Here is a 25,907-nt window from a genome sequence, read left to right as displayed (position 1 = left end):
TCTGACCGGAAATAGTAGACCATCCGGGAATCTTTGGAATACTCTTTTCAGCATACTACGATTTGGGACATACTAATTCTTTTTTCGAATACTATTTAGGACAGACAGTATGCGAATTGGGACGCAGCGATAATATATTAAAACGTCTTTGGTGTTTCCAGGGTTTCTACTAAATAAAAACATGGGTAATGGGTATGATATCATTGATAGGCGACACACAGACATGGTCCGTGTCCTGGTTAAAATTGATTATTTTTTCTGGATTTAGATATTCTTGGAAACATGTGGGATAATGTAAGTACATGAGTCAACAAATTATATAACATTGTTCTAGTGGTTGTTGGATATTTTAATCCAATAATCTTACATATTGTGCGTTTAAGGAGTCTAATTCTAAGTCTAATTTTGCAAACTCACTTCACTTCCCAAGAAAGTAGTTAGCATTAGTTACAGATACTGATTTGCCTATGGAAATGTCCAACTTCACTTGCAAAACTAACTTTCATTTCAAGAACTTCAGTGGATTTTCTTTTGATGTAAAGGCTTATTAAGCCTTTGGATATTTCCTCTAAAAACTGTTGGAACATTTAAGGAATAACATTTAACTTATAACTTTTTTAACTCTGAAAGAAGTGTAAAAGTAAAAAATATCAAGTAGGCTACATTTGCATGACTCATACAGTATGAGTGGTCTACCTTTTTTAAAATGTATGAGTGGGTCGTCGTCACTTGGGGGCGCGGTGTTGAGATCACTTACGGTTGAATAAAGACTGTATATATACCAAGTATTACTAAGATTGTGAGAAAGTGCAATGCATAATATAGCAGACGTCCCTTTAAATAAGCCAGTAGCCAATTTTTAAATTCATTGCATCACTCTAGCTTACGTTAGAAGCTTTAGAAGTTGATGTCAGATTTTGTTGCTGATTTAAAATTCATTATTTAAATGTGAGTTTGGCAAGTAGTTTTTAAATTTTAAGTATTTCCCCATTCAAGTAGATAGGAGTTCTTGCATTCCCAAAATGCTTGCTGTCCAGTGGCATTGTAAATTAGTGATGGGAAGACTTCTTTTCCATGAACTGGTTCTTTCAGACAGTTTGTAATCACACAATGATATCACGTACACACAATTCTATGATTAAAGCACCCTATAATGATGTGAAATGCAGATGTTTCTATTTTTATAATGTGTATATAATACTCATAATCAACTCACCTTTTTACATAAATCATGAGAAACCATAAACCTTTAACTTCACTCCCTCATTCAAGTCAGCTGCTCGGTTTATGCATGCTCATATCAGCAGCTCATCGGTTCTTCGCGGACATGTCCAAGTCCAAACTGTTTCCTCAGTTCATTGTATTGGTGACTCGAGAACAGTTGTAACTATTTACAGACTCTAGACTGCTATCAGAGTACTGCTATTGACTTAAGAACTACTGCCATCGGATCACTGTTATATTTCCAATACTTTAAGCTTTTCAGCAAAAGACATCAGAAACATACTACCTCGACAGACAGTCCTTAGCATGACGGATATGTCCTAAAGACTGTTTTCAGTTCCCTGTACTCTTGGACTAACTGGAGTGCTGATTAAGATGGCAAAAAACGGCATCCTTCATAGGATCATATTCTCCTGAGTCTTGAATATCGGCTAATTTTGAGTTGGAGTGACTGTCAGCCACATCCGAAAGTGGCTTTTGATCGACTAACTTGTAGATCTGTGCTTACTTGAGCTGCGAACTGTTTCAGACGGTTCAGTCCGATTTGGTGAATTGGCTCTTTCAGTTCACTAATAAGAACCAGTTCAAAAGAATGATTAATTTGCAAATTGGGCATAATTTTTGCAGATATGGCTGCCGAATGAACGGACTTTCCTTGAAATGGACTTTGATACTTTAGTAGTCTTAGTTATCGTGCTTTTTTGACACTTTCACTTGCAGAGTAAATTAAGCATGGCTGACTGAACTGAACATTTATACAATAGCATGCTTTTGCATTATGCTGCATCCACACTGTTTGTTAATTTTGACTGCTGCACAGCATAAACAAAAAAATTACTGAGTGCTCCTTTAATAGAAGCCATATAGAGTTTTGTACTCTGTCAAACATGCATTTGGACGTGTTTGCCTTGAGGCATGCATGCTGAAAGAGCATCGAACATGTTTGCTGCCGTTTAAAAGGATTGCTGGATAACCTGCCACATAAGCATATGCAAACAAGCATGCTGGTTAACATTCATAGGAGGAGTTTCGTCGACCTCAGCTGGTACACGCTCATTAGCATAATGCTTCTTAATATTCGCAAGCTCTGAGAGAGTGAGAAAAAGAAGGAGAGGTCACCAGGAAGACAACAAATGAAAGACTAGCTTTATTAATATGTCTAATGGTTTTGGAATGGGATGCGTTTATGCAAAGGAGCAGTGCGAGTTCACAGCGGCGTTTCGTTTTGATCTGAGGGAGATCGATAATGCATTTCACTGTGGAGAAACTCAGTCTCAAAGTCCTCGAGGTAAACCAATCATCGCAGATCTTCCACAGTCCCATAAGAGCTTAAAATGGCACCAAATGGCAAATCAGTCTAACCATGTCCATCATCATTTATATTACATGCTACTTAATTGGTTTTGTAGAAAGCAGGTGATGGACGATGATTGTGTTTTAAGAGCACATGAAAAGTCTAGCATCAATTGATGTGTTTGACGAGTTTTGTTAAGCAGTCAGCTATATAGGACTGAGATCGTATTATTTTACTATCCATTTGTGTTCAGATTAATACACATGTATCATCTGCCTTTTGGTTTTAGTAGTAGCTGTGGATTTAGTCTTTATTATTTTGCACTCACTATGGGACAAATATAACGTCGTACAACCCTCTTATCAATTGGCTGCATTATCAGCAAGAACCTCATAACCTGTTTTTGCATATGTGACATATTACATTGAAAACAAAACAAGTAAAAAATGGATTCTCTGGAACAATAAGGTGGTTTTCAAACTGGCAGGATACTAGGACAATAGTCCCACCTTTTTCCTGCGGCTTTCCCAAAGTTCCTTCCAGGCTACACTGTTGCGCTGATAACAGATAAAGAGGGATCGCCCATTTTTACCAACTTCCTGTTTTTAGACTTTTTTTCTGTACAGATCATATTTTTGATTCCTTTTGTCCAGCCCTGAGCGATGATGTTTTCGAGGAGCCTCAAATGTGTTTTATCATTGATAAAATTCTCTCCTGTCAACGTTCCGCCTGGGTTGGTTTTTTACTGCACTCCATCAATATTCGGACGGGTTGTGAACCTTCATGCGTCTTTACCTATTAGCACAAAATTAATGCTTTCATTTTGCATTGAGAAATATGTACACTACCATTCAAAAGACTTTTTTAATGTTTTGGAGTCCATGGCTGCATTTGTTTGATTAAAAAATATAGTAGAAACAGTAGCATTGTGTATATTAATGCAATTTAAAATAACTTCTATTTTAATATTTAATTTAATTTATTCCTTTGATGTCAAAGCTGAATTTTCAGCATCATTACCCCAGTCTTCAGTGTCGCATGATCCAGAAACCAATTTAATATGCTGATTTGGTGCTCAAGAAACATTTATTATTATCAACTTTGAAAAACGTTGTGCTGCTGAATATTTTTTTGTGGAAAATGTGATTCTTTGATGAATAGAGAATTCAAAAGAACAACATTTATTTTAAATAGAGATTTTAAAAAGTCTCTGTCATTTTTGATCAGTTTAATGCACCCTTGCTGAGGAAATATATTAATTTCTTTCCAAAAAAAAAAAAAAAGGCTTACTGACCCCAAGCTTTTGACGGTACAAACAAACAAATGCATGTTTGTTTGTTCTGTGCAATGTTGGCACAGTTCTGGGGTTGTTTTCAGTGATCCAGCGCTGTGTGTCATATATGGTGAGGATTTTCTGAAGGGCGTTAGTTCACTTGCCCATGCCTTATTGTATTTGCATAATTTACGTGCACTTAACCTTATACTCAACATTCATGTCAACATTCAGTTGTTCTTAAAACAACAGCAGAACAAGGACAAGCAGATGAGAACAGCTTGCTAAAAAAATACCCATAAACGTTGTTTATGCTGTCTTTGTTTACTAAAATTGAGGGATCATGAATTGATGCATGAATTGTTTACGTGTTTACTGCCATTTCTACTGCGGTTTCGGCTTGTTTACGTCGTTAGTATTCCCTGAGATCTGTCGGCGGCTGTCACTGATATGTCGGTGGAAGAAGTTCAACAGCAGTTGTACAAACCCTGCGCGTGATTGCCCACACACAGCTCTGTTCAGCTCATCAAAGACCTTGTGTACATTTCATGAGTCCTGAAAGGTGAGTCTAAATGGAGTCTGCCTGGCTAAGGACTTTTTAAATGTCAGTTCACAGATGTGGATATATAAGGACAATTTACACCGATTCGAGTTGTGTGAACGAGTAGGTTGCCTTCAGCACAGTACCATTTAAAACAGAAATGTTGATACTTCACGTAGTACTATTAACGCTGTAACACACAGCCTCTAAACAAAATCAAAAATTTAGGTGGTTAGGAAACACAACTGTCTTGTTCAAACTTTCACAAAAAACACCAACAGGGTGAACAGGCTGATCCAGCACAACCCAACAGCCGTTGGAAGCTGGTGATTGCCAAGCTCTAAACTTACATTTAGATGATGTCAGCAGGGTTATTATTGTAAACTATTAAAGGTCCCATGGCATGACATTTTTATTTTATGAGGTTTTTCAACATTAATATGAGTTCCCCTAGCCTGAATATTGTCCCCAAGTGGCTAGAAATATTTATCGGTGTAAACCGAGTTCTGGCTGTCTTTCTCTGCCTTTGAGAAAATGACAGCTCAGACGAGCTGATCTTGAATTATCCTGTTATGACGTCATAACAGGAACGGTTACCTCCCTTTCCTCCGCCCAGAGAATTTGGCACGCCCATTGGGCGCCATATTTGTTTGTCCTCGAGAGATCATGGCTTGTGAATGAGTGAATGCTGGCAGTTTCTCAGTGGTTTTCTTTTTTCAGTTCCTTCTGATCTGAGATCAGTGATTTCTGATGTGTAGCTAATTATTCAAGTTCACACAGAACTTTATTATTCGTGCTGTGGCTTCTCTCTCTCCCGACAGAACGGTGTTTTCTATCTTGTGAGTCAGTGTTTTGTACGTCCTCGTCGCGTCTATCTGTTCTAAAATATGCATACAGTCGTTTCTGCTCAACATCGGCAGAGCCACATCTTTAGAGATAAACCTCACACACGCAGAGGCTCGGGCTGCACTGGCCGGTCGGCCTTCAACATCCCCGACCCCCAGTACAGCATCTGGCCCACAGCGGAGGCACCAAACGCCGCGCGAGATTAAGCAGAAGGGGGGTAAGCGTGAGGGTCTCTGGGCTAGCCAGCCTAGCCCCACAATAAACTGGATTACATTCGATTTCTGCCCTGTTGTGTCTTTTTTTGCGTTGTGTACTCAATGCGCGTCACTGACGCTTTTCATTTGATAGGAAAATATCTTAAAATAATGCTATAATCAACACTTACTCATAACTCGTTCATCTCGACAGCTGTAATGGTACATTACATGTGTTACAAAGTAGGTAGAATAAGGAGGAAGACAGGCTCGGCGTGACTGGGACTATTGTTTATTCAGAACTCTCAGATACAAACAAAATAAACTCGCGCTGACAGCGCTCTCACAACTCAGTACAATATCACTTTGTTAGCAATCTCTCCATCTCTGGTCCATTGATGTCCGGTTCGCGAACGAATTGTTCTTTTGAACCGGTTCTTTTTAGTGAACCGGTTCTTTTTAGTGAGTAGTAGCAGGTAGTAGCAGGTAAATCTGAAAACAGTGACATCACAATAATAAACCAATATGCAGGAAATCACAAATAATGGTGCAACTGTATGAGTTAAATAAAATAAAATAAATGAAATCACTTAATTTGATGCAAACAGCCTACTTAATCTTGATGTAAAGATTAAGCTTGCCAATTTGAGCAAATTTAGCAACATTTTTATTAAATCTGATTTACATTGCATTTGTTTGAATAAAATAAATACGTGCAGCATTAAGACTGAAATAAAATAAAAAAATTAGAAAATCTAAGTGGATTCAAATCTAAATGAAAATAAAAACTAGTAATATTGTTGAAAAAACTGTGTGTGTGTGCGCGCGCAAGGTCTAGGTAAACTCTACGTTGACATTTTGGAATTTTTGCTCTTTTTTTGGTTCCCATAAGGAAAACCACTTATAAATCATACTGAATAGTTTTTTGTTGTTGTTTTTATATAATGTAAAAATGCTAAACATTTTCTGTGAGGTTTGTGTTTTGGGGTAGGGGTAGGGTTAGGGGATATCCTAAACATTTTGTACAGTAAAAAAATCCTCATATCTATGGAAAGTACCAATAAATCATGAAACGCCATGTATTTATTTGTGTGTGCGGTTCAGATATACCCTAAGTTGATAGTAATACCAGTCATTTTTGACCTTTTGGGGACATTTTTTGGTCCCCATGAGGAAAACAACTTATAAATCATTCTAAGTTCTTAGAAAATGTCAAAATACAGAGCGCTTTCTGTAATGGGTAGGTTTAGTGCAGGGGTGTCCAATCTCAATCCTATAGAGGGCCACTGTCCTGCAGAGTTTTGCTTCAACTTGCCTCAACACACCTGCCTGGAAGTTTCTAGTATGCCAAGTAACACCTTGATCAGCTGGTTCAGGTGTGTTTAATTGGGGTTGGAGCTGAACTCTGCATGACAATAGCCCTTCAGGAGCAGGATTGGACACCCTGGGTCAGGGTTAGGGAATAGAATATACAGTTTGTAAAGTATAAAAATCATTATGTCTATGGAAAGTCCCCATAAAACGTGTGTTTGTAAAAAGTAGGCTACATATATAAGTTATTTGGTGTGTGCACATGTGTTGTAAAAAGCAGCTGCTATTGTTATTTACCATGGATATGGAACGTTGTTTTCTCTCTAAGCTCTTGGATCTACCATAAATCCGAACTGCTTGGCCCCTGTGGAGCGGTGACTGGGTCGAGAGCCACCATTGGCACATTGATGAATCCCTTTAGACATTCCAATCAATACGGCTTTATCTTCAGGCAGCCCGTGCAGACGCCCATGTTAGTTCACCTGAGGTCCTGAAGGACTGATCGGTGCGCTGTACATCAAAGCTCACTATCAGCTATAGCACGCTAGACAGCTACAATCAGCACTGAAGGCAGGAACCTCTCATTTTCTATGTCAACTACAGATTACTGATCTATAGCCGACTCTCTCCCTTGGCTGCAGTGTTATATGTCATCTTTATCAAACATGATCTATGTCTCTGAAATGCAGCAGCTTTTGGTTTATTCCATCAGTCAGTCAAGAGCAAAAAATAAATAAAATAAAATACAAGAACAGCGCAACAGGGGTGCACAGATATATCACTATAAATGCAAATCACATCGCTAGGGAACTACTGTACAGTATAAGAAATGATTCTATTCAACTGTTAAAAATCCAGTCCGTTCCAACTTTGGCACATCACATACCTGTACGCAAGTTTACGGATACTGTTTGCAAGGGCTGCTGAGGCATTAAATAGGGTTAATTTGTGCAAGCAGGCGATCAGATTTCCTATCGATTGTGACAGTGCAGATTGCCTTCTAGATAAATGAAATCCTATAACTCTGAGTCCTGTTGCAGAGACTGATAATGCTGTTAGCGGCCATTAATGCTCTTCCGTAATTAGCTTATATCAAAGTAATTAAAACAATGACAGTGTAAAGTAATTATGTTACATGCTAACTCAATATTTCGTCCGTGTTATCTCAACCTATTTGCTCGATATCTTGTTTTCTCAGCATAATGGAGGACCCTTTCACCATTTTTGAACATGGGGGTCATTGTCTTCATTATGTACTGAAGTGATTTCATGGGATGTCTATAATAGGGATAAAAAGATAATAGATTATGTAATCGTGAGATATTTATTGTAAAAATATATATATTGACATATATATATATTTGTTATTTGTTATGATCATCTGACCCTTTAAACACTTTAAAAAGTTGCAATATAAATACAAATAAATAGAAATATACAAATAAAAGTTATTATTTTGAATGACATTGAAAACCAGTTTCTTAATATCTAAAATATGTGATCACCCATTTGCAATTTTACAATTTAAAATCACAATTAATAACAATTCTGTTTTAATATAACATTTAATTTATTCGTGTGATGGCAAAACTGAATTTTCAGCATCATTACTCCAGTCTTCTGTGTCACATGATCCTTCAGAAATCATTCTAATATGATGATTTGGTGCTCAAGAAAGATTATTATTATCAATGTTGAAATAGTTGTGCTGATTAATATATTTGTAGAAATTGATACATTAATTCAGGATTATTTGATGAATTGAAAGTTCAAAAGAACAGTAAAATTCTTTACTGTCACTTTAGATCAATTAAATGTTAATTAAACAATTAAACAATTAAAATCAATTAAACAAATAATTAAGTATCAATTTCTTTTTTTTATGGTCCAGTCTAAAAAGACTACTTAAACTACTACTTCATCAGCGTTATCCACTTGGACCTAACCTGAAGTCAAAGGTCATTGGTGCAGGGGAGTTCATGTGACTGTACAGCATTGATGGATCCCCCTGCGGGCCATTGACCTCAGCACCAGGAAGATGTTGTAGTGGAGGAGATCAATGAACACTCAAAGAGAGCAGTCAACACCTGCTGATACAAATACTGTTTGATAAGCTCAGCTCAAGAGCACCCATCAATGAGCTGCAAAGAGATATTGAACTGTAAGAGAGCTCAGACAGTCGTGCGGTTTCAATCACAACTACATTGTGATGCGATATGGCTGAAAAGGAGAGGAGACTGAGCAAAGATAGACCAAGAAAGTCTGCTTTTCAGACCCAAAAGGAAGATAAACACACTGCACAATTCCCAGCTGTCCCAGACGAAAGATTGCCATTGTGACGATTTCTGTGATCGTGGCTCCTAATCGGTGGTCCTATGTCATACAATGAGAGGTTCAAAGTTGTCACAGTCTTGAGACCAAAGATGGTCTACGACAATTTTCTGACAGTGTCAGAAATTCAGCATGATCACTGCACAGTGTGTTTGCTGCTACGGTCTACGTCTACTGACTAGGGATGGGCAACAGTGGTCGAGTAATCGAGTACTCGAACGTGACAGCGATCATCGATCATGAGAACGATGATCGCCCTGACTTTAAAAAAATATTTATCTCTTTTTTATTGGTTATTGCGTCGTTATGCGCAGTACCAGAGGTCTGATTCGTTAGCATTATACAGCACGCCTCCAGACCGCGGCCAAATAAAATGAAACTGAGGCGTGCACTGCAGTGATGTCTGCAGTGATGTTTGAGCTTAATAAACTAGCAAAGCGCTGCCGTTATACCGGCTGTTGTTCATTCTCTTCAGTTTCAGCTCAAATGCTTTGCTCGACATGATGGTTTAGAGACGGTCATATTCTTTTTAGATAGGCTATTTCTTTCTCAGAATCATTTATATTAGTAATGCAGCAGTGCTATACTGTTCTCGTATTTTTTCCCTAGTTTATTTAAAGTTGTTTTTCGTTATGAGTTTGAAAACGCGCAGATGTCTGTAAACGCTTCGATCATGAATAATAAAATTAAGTGCATGATGTGCAGAGTCAATCTGTCAAAGCATTATAATGAGAACACGATTTTAATAAAATGTTGTTTCTGTGTGCTTTCGTTGTCCGTGTATCAGCGTTGTTAAGGGAAGAGCGCATTCAAAATGTTCCGTTTCAAACTATAGCCTGTAAAATCTAGCACGCTGAAGGTCACGTTCGCATTCACTTCCTTTTGTGTTGATTTAAATTGTAATAGGTTCAGAATAATCTGATATAGGGTGCGTTTGATTGAGTTTATTAACCAGCTAGCAAGCTCTGCAGGGTGGTGTTATTTCACAGTTTCAGCTCAAAGGCAATGCTCGATATTATTGACTTGGTTATTTAAGACGGTCATTTTATAAAGATGTTTCTTTTTCAAAGACATTTATGCATCATAATCTAGCAGTTATTTTTTGTTTTATATGTTCATGTTTTCATATACCTGTTTTCATGTCATGTTTGTATTTGTCAACAACCATTTTCATAACAGTATTTTCATTATCTCAATGACGGACATGCCCCGCCCCCTTCACATGCCCCGCCCCCGAGTACTCGAGTACTCGTTTTTGAGACCTATCGATGATCGAAATGAGAAATTTACAAAAATGCCCATCCATACTACTGACCAGCCAATAAAAATGCGGCATGAAATCAACGCGACATGGCGCTAAAACTTAAAACCACTTACCTCAAGCTCTTTTCCCTTCCTCTTGTAAGACCGCATGAATTCGCTCCAAGGATCGGTAGCGGATCGCGGTGAAGGCCGCATGGGCATTCAGTGTTTCAGCTGGAAAAATGGATTTGATTATTATATTCTTTAACTGACTCCATTTATCTTAGTTGTCGAATTTAGAAGAGAGTGCCAACTGATTGTTTGGTCATTTATATTTGATAGTTAATCATACATTTAATCATTCCGTTTTAACCCTTTGTTGCAATTATACCGTTCCGTATTGGAGATAGTTAATAATTACAGATGAATTCAGAAAGGATCAAAAATGTAACAATTTATTAACAATCAAGTAAATGTAAAATGTCAATTACATAATAGACAGAAATCTCTTTTAAAAGGAAACACAAATTCTAGTTATGGTTACACTTAAAATAGTTTCAACTAGATGTAAATTTAAACCCTTAATTGTACTCAGTAGGCCTCTGCCTAGAATGTTACCTGTGAGAGAAAGAAAGGAAAGAAAGGAAAGAAAGAAAGAAAGAAAGAAAGAAAGGAAGGAAGGAAGGAAGGAAAGAAAGAAAGAAAGAAAGAAAGAAAGAAAGAAAGAAAGAAAGAAAGAAAGAAAGAAAGAAAGAAAGAAAGAAAGAAATAGAGAGCTAAAGAGCAGCTCACTCTAGAGAAGGCAGAGAATCAAAAGAGGAAGAGCTACAGTTCGGATCTTCTTTTATCCTCTTCCCTGATGTCACCAAACTCAAATATGACTCTTTTAAAACTGACCAATCAGACCAAACCGTGAGACGTTTGAAAGTAACCAATCAGACGAAACTTCTCTCACCGTACCAAAGGTGTGAAAAGCATTTGGCCGGCAAGCCATTCTTTTGTCCTTAGAAATCCCAAATGTCCCTTCTGATGGCGTTAAGGTGGGAGGGGGTTGAGACAATTTCAAATATCTTGGTCACGACGATGGTTGCTAACAGTAAAGCAGATGATTTTGTTCTATTTCAAATATCTTTGATTATTTTCCACCTTACACTCTTTCGCTGCGTCCTCTTTTTTCAGCACACATAAAAACTACAACTGCCGAAGTGTGATTGATCATGGTCTTTTTGTTTAGCGCATGCTGATGACTTTTATTCGTTTATAGAAACTTGCACCGTTGCCTAACGGTTGTCAATAGGTGTCCTCATCGTACAGTCTACATGCATGTCGTACCCAAGTTTAATAGATCCATGTTGCATAGTGTGATTTGTAATGATCTTATAGGATTGCTAAAATCGTTAAAGGATTAGTTCACCTCAAATTAAAATTTCCTGATATTTTACTCACCCCCATCTCATCCAAGGTGTTTGTGTCTTTCTTTCTTCAGTCGAAAAGAAATTAAGTTATTTGAGGAAAACATTTCAGGATTTTTCTCCACACAATGGTTTTCAATTGCAACCAACGGGTTGAAGATCCAAATCAATGCAGTTTCAAAGGGCTTCGAAGGGCTTCAGAGGCTCTGCACGATCCCAGCTGAGGAATAGGGTCTTATCTAGCAAAACCATTGGTCATTTTCTAAAAAAACCCCAAAATTTTAACCTAAATTGCTTATCTTGAACAGCTTTGCGGCGCGCAACAGATTGCACAATCACGTCGGAAAGGTCACGCCAGACGTAGGTGGAAGTACTGCCACAAGCAAACGTGCGGAGACTAATACAAACACCCTTTACCAAAAAAAACTCCATCTTCAACTTCAAAATCATCCGACATCGTTGTTTTACCTTTTTTTGCTAAACGATGTTTATATTAGTCTTCGCACGTGCGCTTTGTAAACACGTGGGCGGTACTTCGGCCTATGTCTAGCGTGACCTTTCCGACGTCATTACGCAATCCGTGGCACGACACAATTTAGGTTAAAAAGGATATACATTATTTAAAAAATTTGAAAATGACCGGTGGTTTCGCTAGATAAAACCCTATTCCTAGTCTGGAGCCTCTGAAGCCCTTTGAAACGGCATTGATTTGGAACTTCAACCAGTTGGTTGCCATAGAAGTGCATAATGTGCACAAAGTATAGGTACAAAGTATAATCTCTTATATACTGTAATTGCTTAATCTTTGTTTTGCCTGCTGAAAGACATCAATAAAACCGCTTGTCAACAACATGTCACGTTATGTTACCTCTTTGTATGAAATGTAAAAGCCATAGCTTGTTAGTCAGCTAGAAAAAAATAACTAGAGAGGAGTTATTTTAATAAATATATCCATTAGATTACATATTCATTATATTATTGCGAAACATTGTATGTTTGAATAAATCTGTCATGAAAAGCGTTAAAGGTATGACAGCCACCCTTAAATGTTTATATTGCAACAACGAATTGGAATATAAGATATTAAACTGCCTTATGTGCAATTTAAATGTTAGTATAAAACATAACATTTGAGTGTTATTATTATATCTAAAATGAATTTTGACTTGTTTATTTTAACCTTTAATATTAGAGTAATGTACCAAATTACAGTATTTTTACAGTTTACAACATAGTTTATGAATTAGCTTGTGGATCAGAATCTAACCGATTTGTGGAATCTGTCAATACCCAGGCCTAGTGCTTAGAGAAAAGGAAGGTTGTTTTAACCTCAAAGATTTGCCAATCCACAAGAGGCCAAGATGGGAAAAAAAGGTAAAAACGAAGAAAACAGGATTATCTGATGAAGTCATGCATCCCGCTGAGTGTGACTACAGGTTTATTCACACACATACGAAAACACACATCTATCTACACACTCACAACACACATACACAAGTAGAAAGCAAGGAAAAATGTGTTAGCCAAAATTGTGTGTGTGTGTCACGGATGATAGTGGAGTGCTAATATCCAGCTGTGTTGGACAACATCAGCCTCCTGCCTTATTGAATGGAAAAACGATCAAAGGTGTCAAAACTGATCATTCACTTACAGTGACTAAGACGGCAGATTGTAATAGGGCACTGACTCACTCCCAAAACACAGAGCAGACGGGACCGCTTCCTCTGTGCTGGAAAACAGCGGTTCTCGAATACAAGACTCAGGAGTAAAGGTCTCCAGGGTCGGCCACTATGCAATGTGACGCTGCCTGAAGTCGACAGCCCTAATTGTAAACATCTGAGAGGGCTTGTGATCTGTCACCAGGCAACATTGGCTAGATGGCAACGTCGGCCTAAGCGACGTCTGTTAGAATCAGAGCTCTGTCAATCACAGGACGCCGTGGAGTCTAATTTTACATACGCTGAGGATGTTCTCAGCTAGCGTGCCCATATGATGGAGTGGCCTTAATTTAATACAAGTGAATTAGTAAATCTTTCCATTAGCAGTGGATTTGGAGTTTCTAGGTGCCCTGGATGTACATTATTTATAATGAATTTGGTTGTTGTTGTCGACTTTTAATAACAGTGCACAGGTGCCCTCTACTTAACCAGTCTTTAATTAAGGAAAGATCTTGCATTTATAAGCGCTGAGCTCCTGTAATTTGAATGCTAGATCGCAGAATGGTCGCAAAATTAGCTTTTAAAGGGGTCATGAACAGCTTTTTTCTTTTTTATGTTCTCTGGGATCCACTTATGATCAAAAAACATCCTAATTTAAAAGTACTGTAATAAGCTATTTTCTATCCTGTTTTGACCCTCTCCTTCAAACACTTTGTTTTGATGCTCATGCCGCATTCAAGACCTGGAAGTAACCGCCTGCTGCTATGCTTGGGTAGCAGTTTTGAATATTAAAATGATTTTCAACGTCCCCGCCATTACACATATTGAATTGTATTGAAAACTTCCGATGCTGAAAAACGTCTTGTTACCTAGGCCTAGTTGTTACATACTAGAATTACATAAACTTAATTTGTCACAACCAAGACTGATAAAGCATAAGTACTTGAAGTTACCACAGTCATAGTTGACAAATAATAACTTGCGGTGCATGTACCACTGTTTGTCGCACTGTTGTTCATATAGGCTAGGACATAGGAAGCGAACAAACAAACAAACAGTGTCTCACTGGACCAATCTGACAGGAACTTCGTTAATTCCTTCTTAATGTTGCCTTCTTAAGGCAACTTCAAAACATTTTGTAAATGTAGGCATCTCTATTGTTTTGTTGCTGGAGTAATACTGTGCTTGCTTCTGTCTTGTATTTACTACATGACGTGTGAGTCGGTGGGCGGGGCTAAAGAGGAAATGATATAGAAATAGACGTTGGCTGTGTCCAAATTCGCCCCTATACTAGGGCTGTACGATTAATCGAAAAATAACCGAAACCGACATTCAGAACCTCTAACCAACGTATTTTTCCCATGTCGGTTATTTCGGTTTTCACGTGACTACGCCCCGTCAGTCACATCAAGTGCAGTTTGCAGGCACACAGATGCAGGAGCGGTTATCTGTGTTTATAGATGCCCAGAATCACTATAGTAACTGCATGTTTTACACAGTTTATACAGGTCAGTTAATTGCTGTTCTTATAGCCTACGCGCTGACACACACACACACACACACACACAGACGGCGCGCGCAAGCCCTGAAGCTGCTTTCACTTTCGTGCTCATAAAGTTTGTCAAGTAAATGCGTTTAAAGGCTTGCCAGTTTCAACATTTAAAGCGATTGTGAACTATTCAAAAACAACAATACGGAAAACTTCTCCGTTCAGTGCTCAGCTTTTTTCAGTGACACCGAGCCGAGCCGTGTCGCGTCTCTGAAAACGCGCGCGCGCCCTGAAGGCAGATCTTTCACCTGCGTCCACACAGAGCTTTGTCATTTGTATGTGGTTTAAGCCCTGCCAGTTTGAACATTAAAGCGAGTTTCGACCATCAGATGTGTATTATGTTGAACTAATGCCTGATATATATTTGACAAACGAACACAGACAGAAGCTGTGACTAAAGTAAAGTCACTAAAGTAGCTTAGAAACTCAACCGTTATAGGCATACATTTTAATACCTTTGAAGTAAGTACAAACCACAGCTTCATAATGAATAGAGACAGTAAGAGTACTTCACACACACAATCACTCTCTCATTAATGCATTCAAATAAATGTAATGTAGGCCTACAGTGTTAATTTATCTGTATCTGATGTACAACAAACAGAAATCTGCTCCATAGACAATAACTGCTGAAAGTGAACCGTTTCCTTCAAGTATTTTAAAATCACAATGCACTTTTTCATTAGAAAAAAAAATTCCACCTTTAATAGTAGAAAATATTTACAGTACAAACCTTATCAGTGAACTTACTCAAAAACCTTATGAGGGCAAAAAAAAAAAAAAAAAAGCTACATAATCGTTCATTAATCGTAATCGAGGTCAAATGTTCAATTAATCGAGGTTTTTATTTTTGGTCAAATCGTTACAGCCCTACCCTATACACTTAAATAGGGCACTATAACAGCCAATTGTAGTGGTGTCCGAAACTATATCGAGTGCACTCATTCAATCCAACAATGCACCGCGATAACGAGGGTACAACCGATGTACGCCCAATGGCTAGAGAATACCCATAATGCACCCGCAGCTGAATCGTCCATCCATTTTCCAAACTGATCCAATGTGGCTACAGCGTAATATCATACAAGTATAAATAAATTTTTACTTGATTATTAAATTGTTTATACATGCTTGTTTCCATGACAGAGTTCAAATGCTCAATTTCCGAATTCACTCACTTGTTTTTATTCACTCCTTCAAGTGGACTGTATTAGTGGAGTAATGTAGTGAATAGTGAATGAGGGTATAGGGGGCGATTTCGAACACAGCTGTTGATCTTCTTCTGCAGAGGCAGTCTATCGTCACAATATGCGGTAATAATGTGACAGAATATAAAACTAATTGTTTTAAGAGCTTGGTTTCTATAAAAGCTGTTTTTGGAGTTCTGAAACTTACTGGATATGTATAGTATAGTAACCTCTTATATCATGTCAAAAGATCAAGGCAAATTTGATTCCTCAATGCATGACCCGTTTAAGAGAAAGGAGGAAGACATCAGGGAAGGTTCCTCTGAATCGATGCTCTCATGGTCACAAAGGCAAGCGCCTGGTGACTGTGTTTATTACTTATTAATTATAATTCAAACTTAAAAACAGAAACATGTCAGTGTATGATTACATTAATGTTGAAGAACTAAACCAATTATATTTATAAAAAAACACAAGTTAACAAAATTGATGTCCAGCCTAGGAAAATTGGCGGTTTAGTATAAAAAGATTTTGTAAGCAAGCATATTGCATATAGTTTTGCTCGGAATCAATTGTTTAATTTGTGGTAAATTGCCAAATTGTGTGGTCATTGTTTTTCATACAAAGAAATTGAGAAAAAGAGAACCAATGAAATATTAATAACTGATTATGTTGTAGTCAGTGGATGATTTTTCCTGTGAGTTTATTCTATGCATTTTTATTGCATAGTAAAATAAAACCTGTAGCTGTTGTTAGCTGTTGCCTTTTTTACCTTAACCAAGTTTAGTGTTTCGTTCCTCCCTCATAAAATAAAATAAAATATTTTCCTCATATTTTTTATGGTTAAATGGAAAATAATGTCCCCAAACTTTTGAATGGTAGTGTGTATAAAATCCAAACATAAGTTTAGTTACTGTATATACACAAAACATAAATTTTTTTCTCTCTTTTTTTACTCCCTTTGAATAGACTTGTAAGACTGACAAAGCATATCACACCATATAATTAACTCCTATTAATTAACCGTGACTCTCCTTCTTCCCCAGGAGAGTGATAGTCTGTGGTGGGATGCGTTTGCTACGGAGTTCTTTGAGGAGGATGCTACATTGACCCTCTCCTTCTGCTTGGAGGATGGACCAAAAAGATACAGTAAGTTCAGCCTTTTTCTTGTGCCATGTTGTCTTGTCTGCAACTGTGCTTGTACTGGTGCCAGTTAAAAAACAAGCTTGAGAGTACGATTGGGATATTGTGTCTATGGAGTCTGAAAATGTCGAAGAGACCAATTTTACAAAAATCTTTAGAGAACTTTGACTCAGCTAAACCCGCCAGTTCCAGATCTTAATCGACTTTTATTGGTCTTCCAGGAAACAAGTTTTCAGAAACTGCCCCTAAACGTCACATAAAAACAACACTGTTGTTAATCGCTTTCCCTGTCATATCGAGAAGTATACTAAGAAAGTGTCGTAATTGGTAAACTGACTTCATATTTGTTCATTATTTTATCTGCAGGTCTGCTAGAATTTGCCACTATAAAAACCATGAGAGAGTTATTGTTTGCAGTGTGCTCCCTAATGTAATTTTGGCTGCATTTGCCAAAGCTCTGCTAGCCTGTCCATTTCTTTTTGTCTTTTTTTCTCTTCTATACACTTTCCCTATCTCTCGCTCTCTGATGATTTGAGCTACGTTGTCTTATTGAGTTCTCTGCTTTTGGTTAGTCATGCAGAACACTCTGCCTGTTGCAAAGAACGAGTGAGTCAAACATTGACTGAAGCCCCCTCCCTTCCCAGGGGTCTTTGTAGTGCTGATAGATTCAGAAATATATTTTTATTATGCAAAATAAATATGCCATTTGACTGTGGGCAGCATTACAATAGCTGCAGCTCTAGCCTATTTTTGCCTGAGTTTGAATAGTTTAAATTGAACAAAGATGTCAAATTCAAACACTAAAATGGTTAATTTGTCATTTAATGTCTTTTTCCCAATATAGTTTCAAAGGTTTTTTTGTATGTTAAGTCTACATTGCGGAAAGTAATATTTTGTAATTCTCACATACAGCGTTTAAAAGTGGAAAGACCAAATTCTTGCATCGGCTCCAGAGGCCCATAGGGAACCAATCCCCCATATCGATTGAAAGGGGAGTTCAGTCCGTCTCTTGTGACAGCTCATCTTTAGTCTTCAGAAATGACTCCTCTTAGTTTCAGCCACAAACATACACCCTCACTCCATCACTGTCACACACACATACGCAAGCGCTGCATACTGCGTTTACTCTGGCCCTTTATACATTTCTCGATTTTCTCTCCACCAAGGATCATTAAGGATTTTCTGCTTCGGTATAGCCTCACATCATTATGCTTGCTTATTCTTTGCTTGTCTTTGTATGACATGTTTACAGTAATCACTGTTCAGGTTTTGAGTAACTCATTCCTCTGCTTTACATTTCAAGATATCTGATCAAGGATAATCGAATCCACTTTTTGTTCACCATGTCCTGATTTAATGTATTTACCTGTTTATGAATTATTTATTCAAAAATAAGGTAATATCGCACACCTCCAGTGTCCCGTTTTAATGCACTCTCTTGTTTCTGTGGTCAGATGTTTTGTATATTAAGTCCACTAACCTGTATAATTGATTTGTTGTCCCAGATAACCTTAGCGGAAGCTTTAAGATAATCTACAAGTAAACGAATAAAATAATTAGATCTAAAATCAATATGTACATTGATATTTTTATTTGTTAAGTAGCCAAATAAATAGGATAATGTACAGTCAGCAGCCAGTCATTATTGCAAATAAACCTTAAATAAATGATAAGGACTCTGATTGTATGTTTTGTTTGTCTAATCTTGGGTCTAAATTTTATTTCATACTGATTTATATATTATATTATTATTATTATAAATATGAAGAATTTCAATAATATCTTTGTTTAAAGCTAGAAGATATCTGTGCTCAAAATACACTATTCTGCACTGTAAAATAAACATAAAAAATGGCAACAAAAAAAAAGAAAGAAGGAAAAAAGGCCTGTACACTATAAGGGTATAAAATCAATAAATAAATAAATAAAACCAAATTCAAGATAAAACCACAGCTTTACTGAAAAATGAACTCAGAACTCCAAACGTTATGGTCACAGCATGATTATTTTCAGTGTCATGTACAAAAATGCATACATGGGACCTAGTTTATTCATCCATTTTCTTTGACTTCTTCGTTTACTGTCAAAATGTTTATCATTAGTTTATTCATATTATTTATTTTCCTAATTGATGCCCGTCCACAGTGGTTTTAAAGAAAGAAAGGCTCCTAATGGTTGTTAAACCTGGGGTCGTTGAATAAATTACATTAAAAGCTTAACATGATGGTTAGAAAAATTCCACATAGATATAAAAACCTTCCTTCAGTACTGAGAAATCTCCTTAAACCATCTTCAAACATTAAAAAATATCCCTTACAAGCAGAAAAACAAAAGACATTGAAGTTTAAGATGCAAGGTCTATGCACTTATATTCACAAACATGTACGATGCAAGATGTGGGCGTTATTTCACCGCAGTACCATTGTGTATGGATGGATAATGGATAGATTATTGAAATGCATTAGTTTAAATGGCCTCACTTTCTCTGTCTCTTTTCTCTTTCTCTCAATCTCATTCTCTAGGGCTGAAGCTGAAGTCTGTCTTTTTCTTCTAGTTCACTCTCATTTCTTGTCTCCTCTTCTTTAAAAATGATAAAAGATTTGTTTCTCCATTTTATGTATTTGTTTAACATTATATATATATTTATATCTATTTTAATAAATAATTGAATTATTAGTTCCGATATTAGTTCATATCAAACTCCATTGAAATCAATAGTGGGTCAAGTCCCCTGTGTGTTTCACGCAAGAGTGTGGAGCGTGGAGCTGCTGCCTATGTAGACCGTTCCAATTCAGTCACTTATGCTTTTCCATTTCAGGTAGGATTTTGCCTTAGAAGGCAGCTGCCTATAGTATGTAGACTAGAGACAGCAACTCACTTGGCTTTGGAATTGGACTTGCAATGTATGTGACTTCACCACATTTATCACCTAAAGATGAGAACCTTTCGAATGAACATTTTAGCTCATTGATCTGCAGCACCTAAGCCTGAACAGAAGATAATTGCCGATACTATGAGATTTCAGTTTTTTAGCTGAAATACTGTGAAGTGCTTTAGTTCAGATTTTTCTTCACATCTCTCCTCATGGACATTATTAGCGGGGGAATAATTAATATCTGATCTGAAACACTGTTCTTGTTTTGGGTTGAGGCAAGGCGAGGAGAATTTCAAAGCGTGATGCAATGCCCCTGCAACTGTGACACCCTTGAAAACTTCCACCACTGAACTGCAGCACTTCATCAGACAATAACAAACAAACAGATTATGAATTTATTAGCACATTTGGATTAACACCGCTGGAATCTGCTTTTTTTGTTTTGGTTGCCATTGCATAATTGACACAGATGTCGTTCTAAAACAGTGTCAATTCAAGTCAAAAAGCTGAGGACATTAGACTCATTAATCAGGTTCGAATTGAATCAAACATGTCACAAGCCCCAGTAAAATTTATCTGATAAATCTCAAAGAACATTACCATTTACAGACCTGAGAAACTTGACAATATTCCAGCAAACATGTCATGTGTTGGTTTGTATTCTGCTATATATAAATCAGTGCTGCTGATGTATATAGATGCTTTGGGAAACGCAGCCCAGAACTAGCGATGCTTAGTTTGCGAATGAACCACTCTTTTGAGTCGGTTCCTTTAAATGTATTGGTCAAGTAGGTTAGTGATTCCGTCTGAAAGATTCGAACAACTCACTCATGGATTGAATCATTTAGAGTGGTTTCTCATTCGGTGAAACCGTAACATGACACTTTGCGAGACAGAGTGCAAAATGCTGGATTGAGTGGATACAGTTGATTGAAATAAATTTGCAAATGCATCTGATCGTTTGTAGCTCATAGGTACATTAACGTTACACAATAGGAGTAATGAAAAAAAAATTGTTCCCAAAGTGACCAGAATTGAACACTTAATGCTGTTGTTTGTGCATGACACCTTTGACTGATACAAAATTTTTACTTGCTTGGCACACAATGCTAATATAAGACTGACATGCTCTTTTACTTTTTATTGCTTTTGAACATCTTTGTGTGCTTGGGGTTACATGCTATTTAGTGTGCTGTACAAATGTTAGACAATGTCTTATTTCTGAATCCATTGCATGCATTTTGTATGTTTTCCCAGAATTGATGTTAATTTAGTTTTAATTAGTATGAACAAGAGCAGCTTTCTGTGTTTACGCTTGTTGTTGGACTTTTTATCTATATATTTTATTTGAATTTTTATTGATTTTAGTTCTCAACTAGGGTGGCACATGGGACGGATCCTGCAATGGTTTTACCTAATTGTGAAGAAAGCATGACTGCATCCGCTTCATTTGCCACCCTAGTCAAGAACTATCAATAAAAATGAAAATAATTGCCCAACTTTGAATATTGTGAATTCGGACATACTACTCTTTAAATATAGGCCTACTGTTTTCACCTACTATATCTACTTGTTAAGTCCGACGTCACAAGTCACTGTTTCTGAGTCGGTAAGATGCCAAAAGCAAACAACAAATGATGCTAATAATGTACATTCACGGTGTGCTGTAATACTACCAAAATAATCAAGATCCTATTCTTTATCTCCATACTGAAATCTCAAATTGCCAGACAGTGATACATTTTTTATGAATCATGAAAATGTTGGTGTCTGGGATGCCGTGAGACCAAATAATGTATATACACTGTGAGTGTGAGCTTTAAGATGCTTAGCTTACATGTGTGAACAGTGTTCATAAACAGCTGTTGAGGTAGTATTCTCAATGGAAACGAGTAGAGGCTTAGACCCGGAAACAGTATTCCTTTCGTCACGGCTTAAAAAGTAGATAGTAGGGAAGTATGCCTCCGCATTCGTCCCATCTGCTACTATGCTCTTTCCCAAACCACTTTTTCAGGCGAAGTTCAGTCATTTCAATAGAAATTCACACAATCTAGAATTTTGCATCAGGGTGTAAGAATTAGGTAAACACAGATTTTTGCATTGGATTCAGTTGGTCATGTGAATTTACTGTATGTGTGACCACACTTCTACTGAGTACAGTATGAGATAGGAGCCATTCCCACAGTACTCTTTCTTTCATTCAAGAACATGGAACTGAATAAATTTTTTAACTAGACATGCCATCTTGATAATGCTGCAAAAACAGTGAGACGCGATACAACCATAAAAGATGTCAGCCTGTATGTGTACATAGACATGTACTGTATTTTATGAACACTGAGTCAGACAGACAAACTTGATTGCAAAATGAATTGATATGGATGGACTGTAGGGCAGAGATAGGCTTATGTTCAATGATATCGAAATAACAAACCACATATAGATTTTTAAAGCGACTTTAATGTCTTTATATATTTTTTTTAACTATCTTCATTTGGGGGCTGTTATCAGCAAATATGGATTATTTTTGTTGATGTATATTATTAATATGCTGTTCATTTTATTAGGAAACGGAAACCTCGTATTTTGTATATATTAAATTTTTTTTGTCATAAATCGTTACTATTGGTCACCCTTTTATTTTTGCAAATATTTAAGCAATGACAAGTATTGAATCTATCTATCTATCTATCTATCTATCTATCTATCTATCTATCTATCTATCTATCTATCTATCTATCTATCTATCTATCTATCTATCTATCTATCTATCTATCTATCTATCTATCTATCTATCTATCCTAATGTTTTATGCATTTGAGGAATGGAGAAGACTGCCTTAGTCTAGCATTTATTGTCATCTTTTATAACGTGAATTTGGTCAGATAGCTACAACATGTAAGTTTATGAATATAATAACATATAATGACATGCACTTGCTGCTTCAGATGTGGCCATTCTGATGATGGCAAAAACATGTATGTCTGAAATTCTCTGGTCAAAAACCTTGTAACTCCACTGGCCCATGACTTTGGTACAATGTTAATTAGGGCTGAAACGATTCATCGAGTTACTCGATTAACTCGATTACAAAAATTCCTCGAGGCAAAAATTCTGCCTCGAAGCCTCGTTAAATTCCTATGACGCGCACTATACGCGCAGGGATCTGATTCACACGGACAGCTGTTCAATGTTCAGGAAGCACACCATAGCGCATGATACATTTTGAATTTAGTTTAGATTCTAGATGCCCAGAATCACTATAGTAACTGCATGTTTTACACAGTTTATGTAAGTTGATTACCGTTCTTATAGCTGCCACACACGCGCGCGCGCGCGCGCGCAAGCCCCGAAGCCAGATCGCTTTCACTTTCATCCTCATAAAGTTTCTCAAGTAAATGCTTTTTAAAGCCTTGCCAGTTTGAACATTGAAGCGGTTGTGCACTATTCAAAAACAACAATACGGAAAACTTATCCGTTCAGTGCTCAGCTTTTTCTGTGACACGGAGAGTTGAGCCGTGTCGCGTCTCTGACAATGAGCGCGCGCCCTGAAGGCAGACCTCTTTTCGTGTGAAGACCGCAGTCAGACCAATCGTGGCAATGCATCACATATGCTTAAACTTTTATGTAGCCACGCAACAATAATTTCAGCATGCGTTCACTGTATACACCGGCACGTGATGTTGTGACGTGATTTTTCGAACGGATGCTTCACCTAAAATGCACCGCTATGCAAGTGATGCAAGCCAAATGCAGCGCTCTATTGAAAATTAATGTATGTATTTCTGCTGTACCAAACTGCAATGAAGCCTCACACACACACACACACACACACACACACACACACACACACACACACACACACACAGGTAGGCTCACCACATATGATATATTATTTGTTAGTAGCCTACTGGTAAATGCTGCAGGTGTAGAAATCTACATAAAATATATTTACTTTGATGTCAGCGCTAGATTACAGCATGAAACCTGTTGTACATATTAATAAATTAAATTGCTTTTCCTCTTCATTTTCGTTATGAATTATTTGTTTTGGTTGTTTAAAAACACGGGAAAAAATTGTATCCGATTAATCGATTAATCGATCGATTAAGTGCTAGATTAATCGATTACAAAAAGAATCGATAGCTGCAGCCCTAATGTTAATACAGTTTTTCTCTGTCGCTTTGGTACATTTCTCGAATCATCCTCGACATTTGCAAAATAGTAAGTGCATTTCTCAAAACAATTCGTACAAATACCAAAACACCATGGATTACCTGCAAAAGCCAGTCTCTTGCTCAAAATCCTTAGTTCATCTCTCAAAAGTAAATATCTGTGTCAATGAACATGTCAGTACCATCAGAATGACAAGTCCTTGTGTCATTGTGTACGGATAAAACGGTCAAATTGCTTAGTCATGTTGTCAATATAACCGTGTATACACTGGAGGGATGTTCTGATGTAAATATGGCTAAAGTTTTGATGACAATTATTGTAAATTGTAGGTTACACCTTAGTGTATGTAGGAGTTTGATTGCAAGAGACTGGACAAGATTCACATTTACGCTTTTACTGTTTGTACTGTAATTTGTTGACAGACCATGTCATTGCGATACAGAAAGGAAAAGACAGCACTGCATAGCACAAAGAAAAAAAAAGAAAAAAAAGAAAAGTAGAAATGTGAACGTCTAATGGAAATGTATAGAAATATGCTTGACATATTATGACAACTTGTTCAACCATTTTGCATGTAAAGACTTATGCTATGAACTAATGAAATGTTGTGGGGGGTGAGACTATTCAACAGAGACCCATTATAATACATTTTGATCAACATGACGTAAGCAATTGATAATGTAGGAAACAGCAGAAAATTGTACATAATCATTTGCATGGATGTGCCAAAGCATTTGCAACTTGTTCAAAGAAATGAGAAACTGCTTTTTTGATGTGCACAAGTGACACAATGATGTGAAGATTGAACAGGTAGTTTTGAGAATTTCAATTCTGATCTGAGAAATGTACCAAAGCGACTGAGAAAAACTGTAATATAATGACACCTGCAAGTGTCTGACCATATATTAAGCAAGCGGTTTTCAAACTGGGGTCCTCCAGAAGGTTCTAAGGGGTCCCCAGAAAAGACAAAGCAAAAATGGATAAAGTCTACCAAACATTCTAACTGTTTCATTTCTAAATGTTTTTCTTCTTTCTTGCCGTATACAAACTTACCAGAATTGTACGTGTTTGTTTTGTATCTTTCTGGTGAGTTTTTCTCACTATAGTGTCCTTTATCTTGTACAGTATGAGATCTGATGAGATCAGTATATTGTACGTAAGCTGCTTACATACATTTATTCTAGAAGTTGCTTATACAAATCATTTTTAACTGAACATGTTCTACTTCAGGTTTATACATCCAACATTAAATATAGCCCATTTAAGTTTGGAAACAATATGTTGTATTTATAATGTCACACTTTGTAAAGTTTTTTCATACATACAAATATTTAGAGGGATTTTAGGAAGGGGGTCCCTCATAAAAGATTCATCATATTTGGGGGTCCTTGGCATCATAAAGTTTGAAACCCCCTGTATTACTGTAAGCCACAATAAAACTACACAGTCATTTTTCCATTTCTTGAAAAGTAGTGGTTTTGTACATACAAGGTTTCCACCCAACAGCGATGATATACTTCATTGGATGAAACATTTTAATTAATTGCCAGCCCTAGATTACATAAACCTTTTACACTTTTTTGAGGTGGAGAGTCTATTGTTTAAGATGACTTGTGAAGGAAAACACAGCAAAGAGAGACAGAGCGAGCTG

General features: G+C 37.0%; 1 protein-coding gene across 2 annotated transcripts in view; it reads left to right on the top strand.

The window, feature by feature from the left end:
- Positions 1 to 25,907, top strand: part of ldb2a (LIM domain binding 2a) — a 74,069-nt gene that overhangs the window by 6,669 nt on the left and 41,493 nt on the right. For both annotated transcript variants that reach the window (XM_079838619.1, XM_079838618.1), the window contains exon 2: positions 17,109 to 17,211. In XM_079838619.1, coding sequence (XP_079694745.1) covers positions 17,109 to 17,211 — 103 coding nt within the window. The remainder of the gene's footprint in view (positions 1 to 17,108; positions 17,212 to 25,907) is intronic.

Source organism: Gobio gobio (genome assembly GCF_949357685.1).
Source record: "Gobio gobio genome assembly, chromosome: 16".
Classification (NCBI taxonomy): Eukaryota; Metazoa; Chordata; class Actinopteri; order Cypriniformes; family Gobionidae; genus Gobio; species Gobio gobio.
The sequence above is the reverse complement of the archived record's forward strand: the minus strand, read 5'-3'. Positions and strand labels throughout refer to the sequence as shown.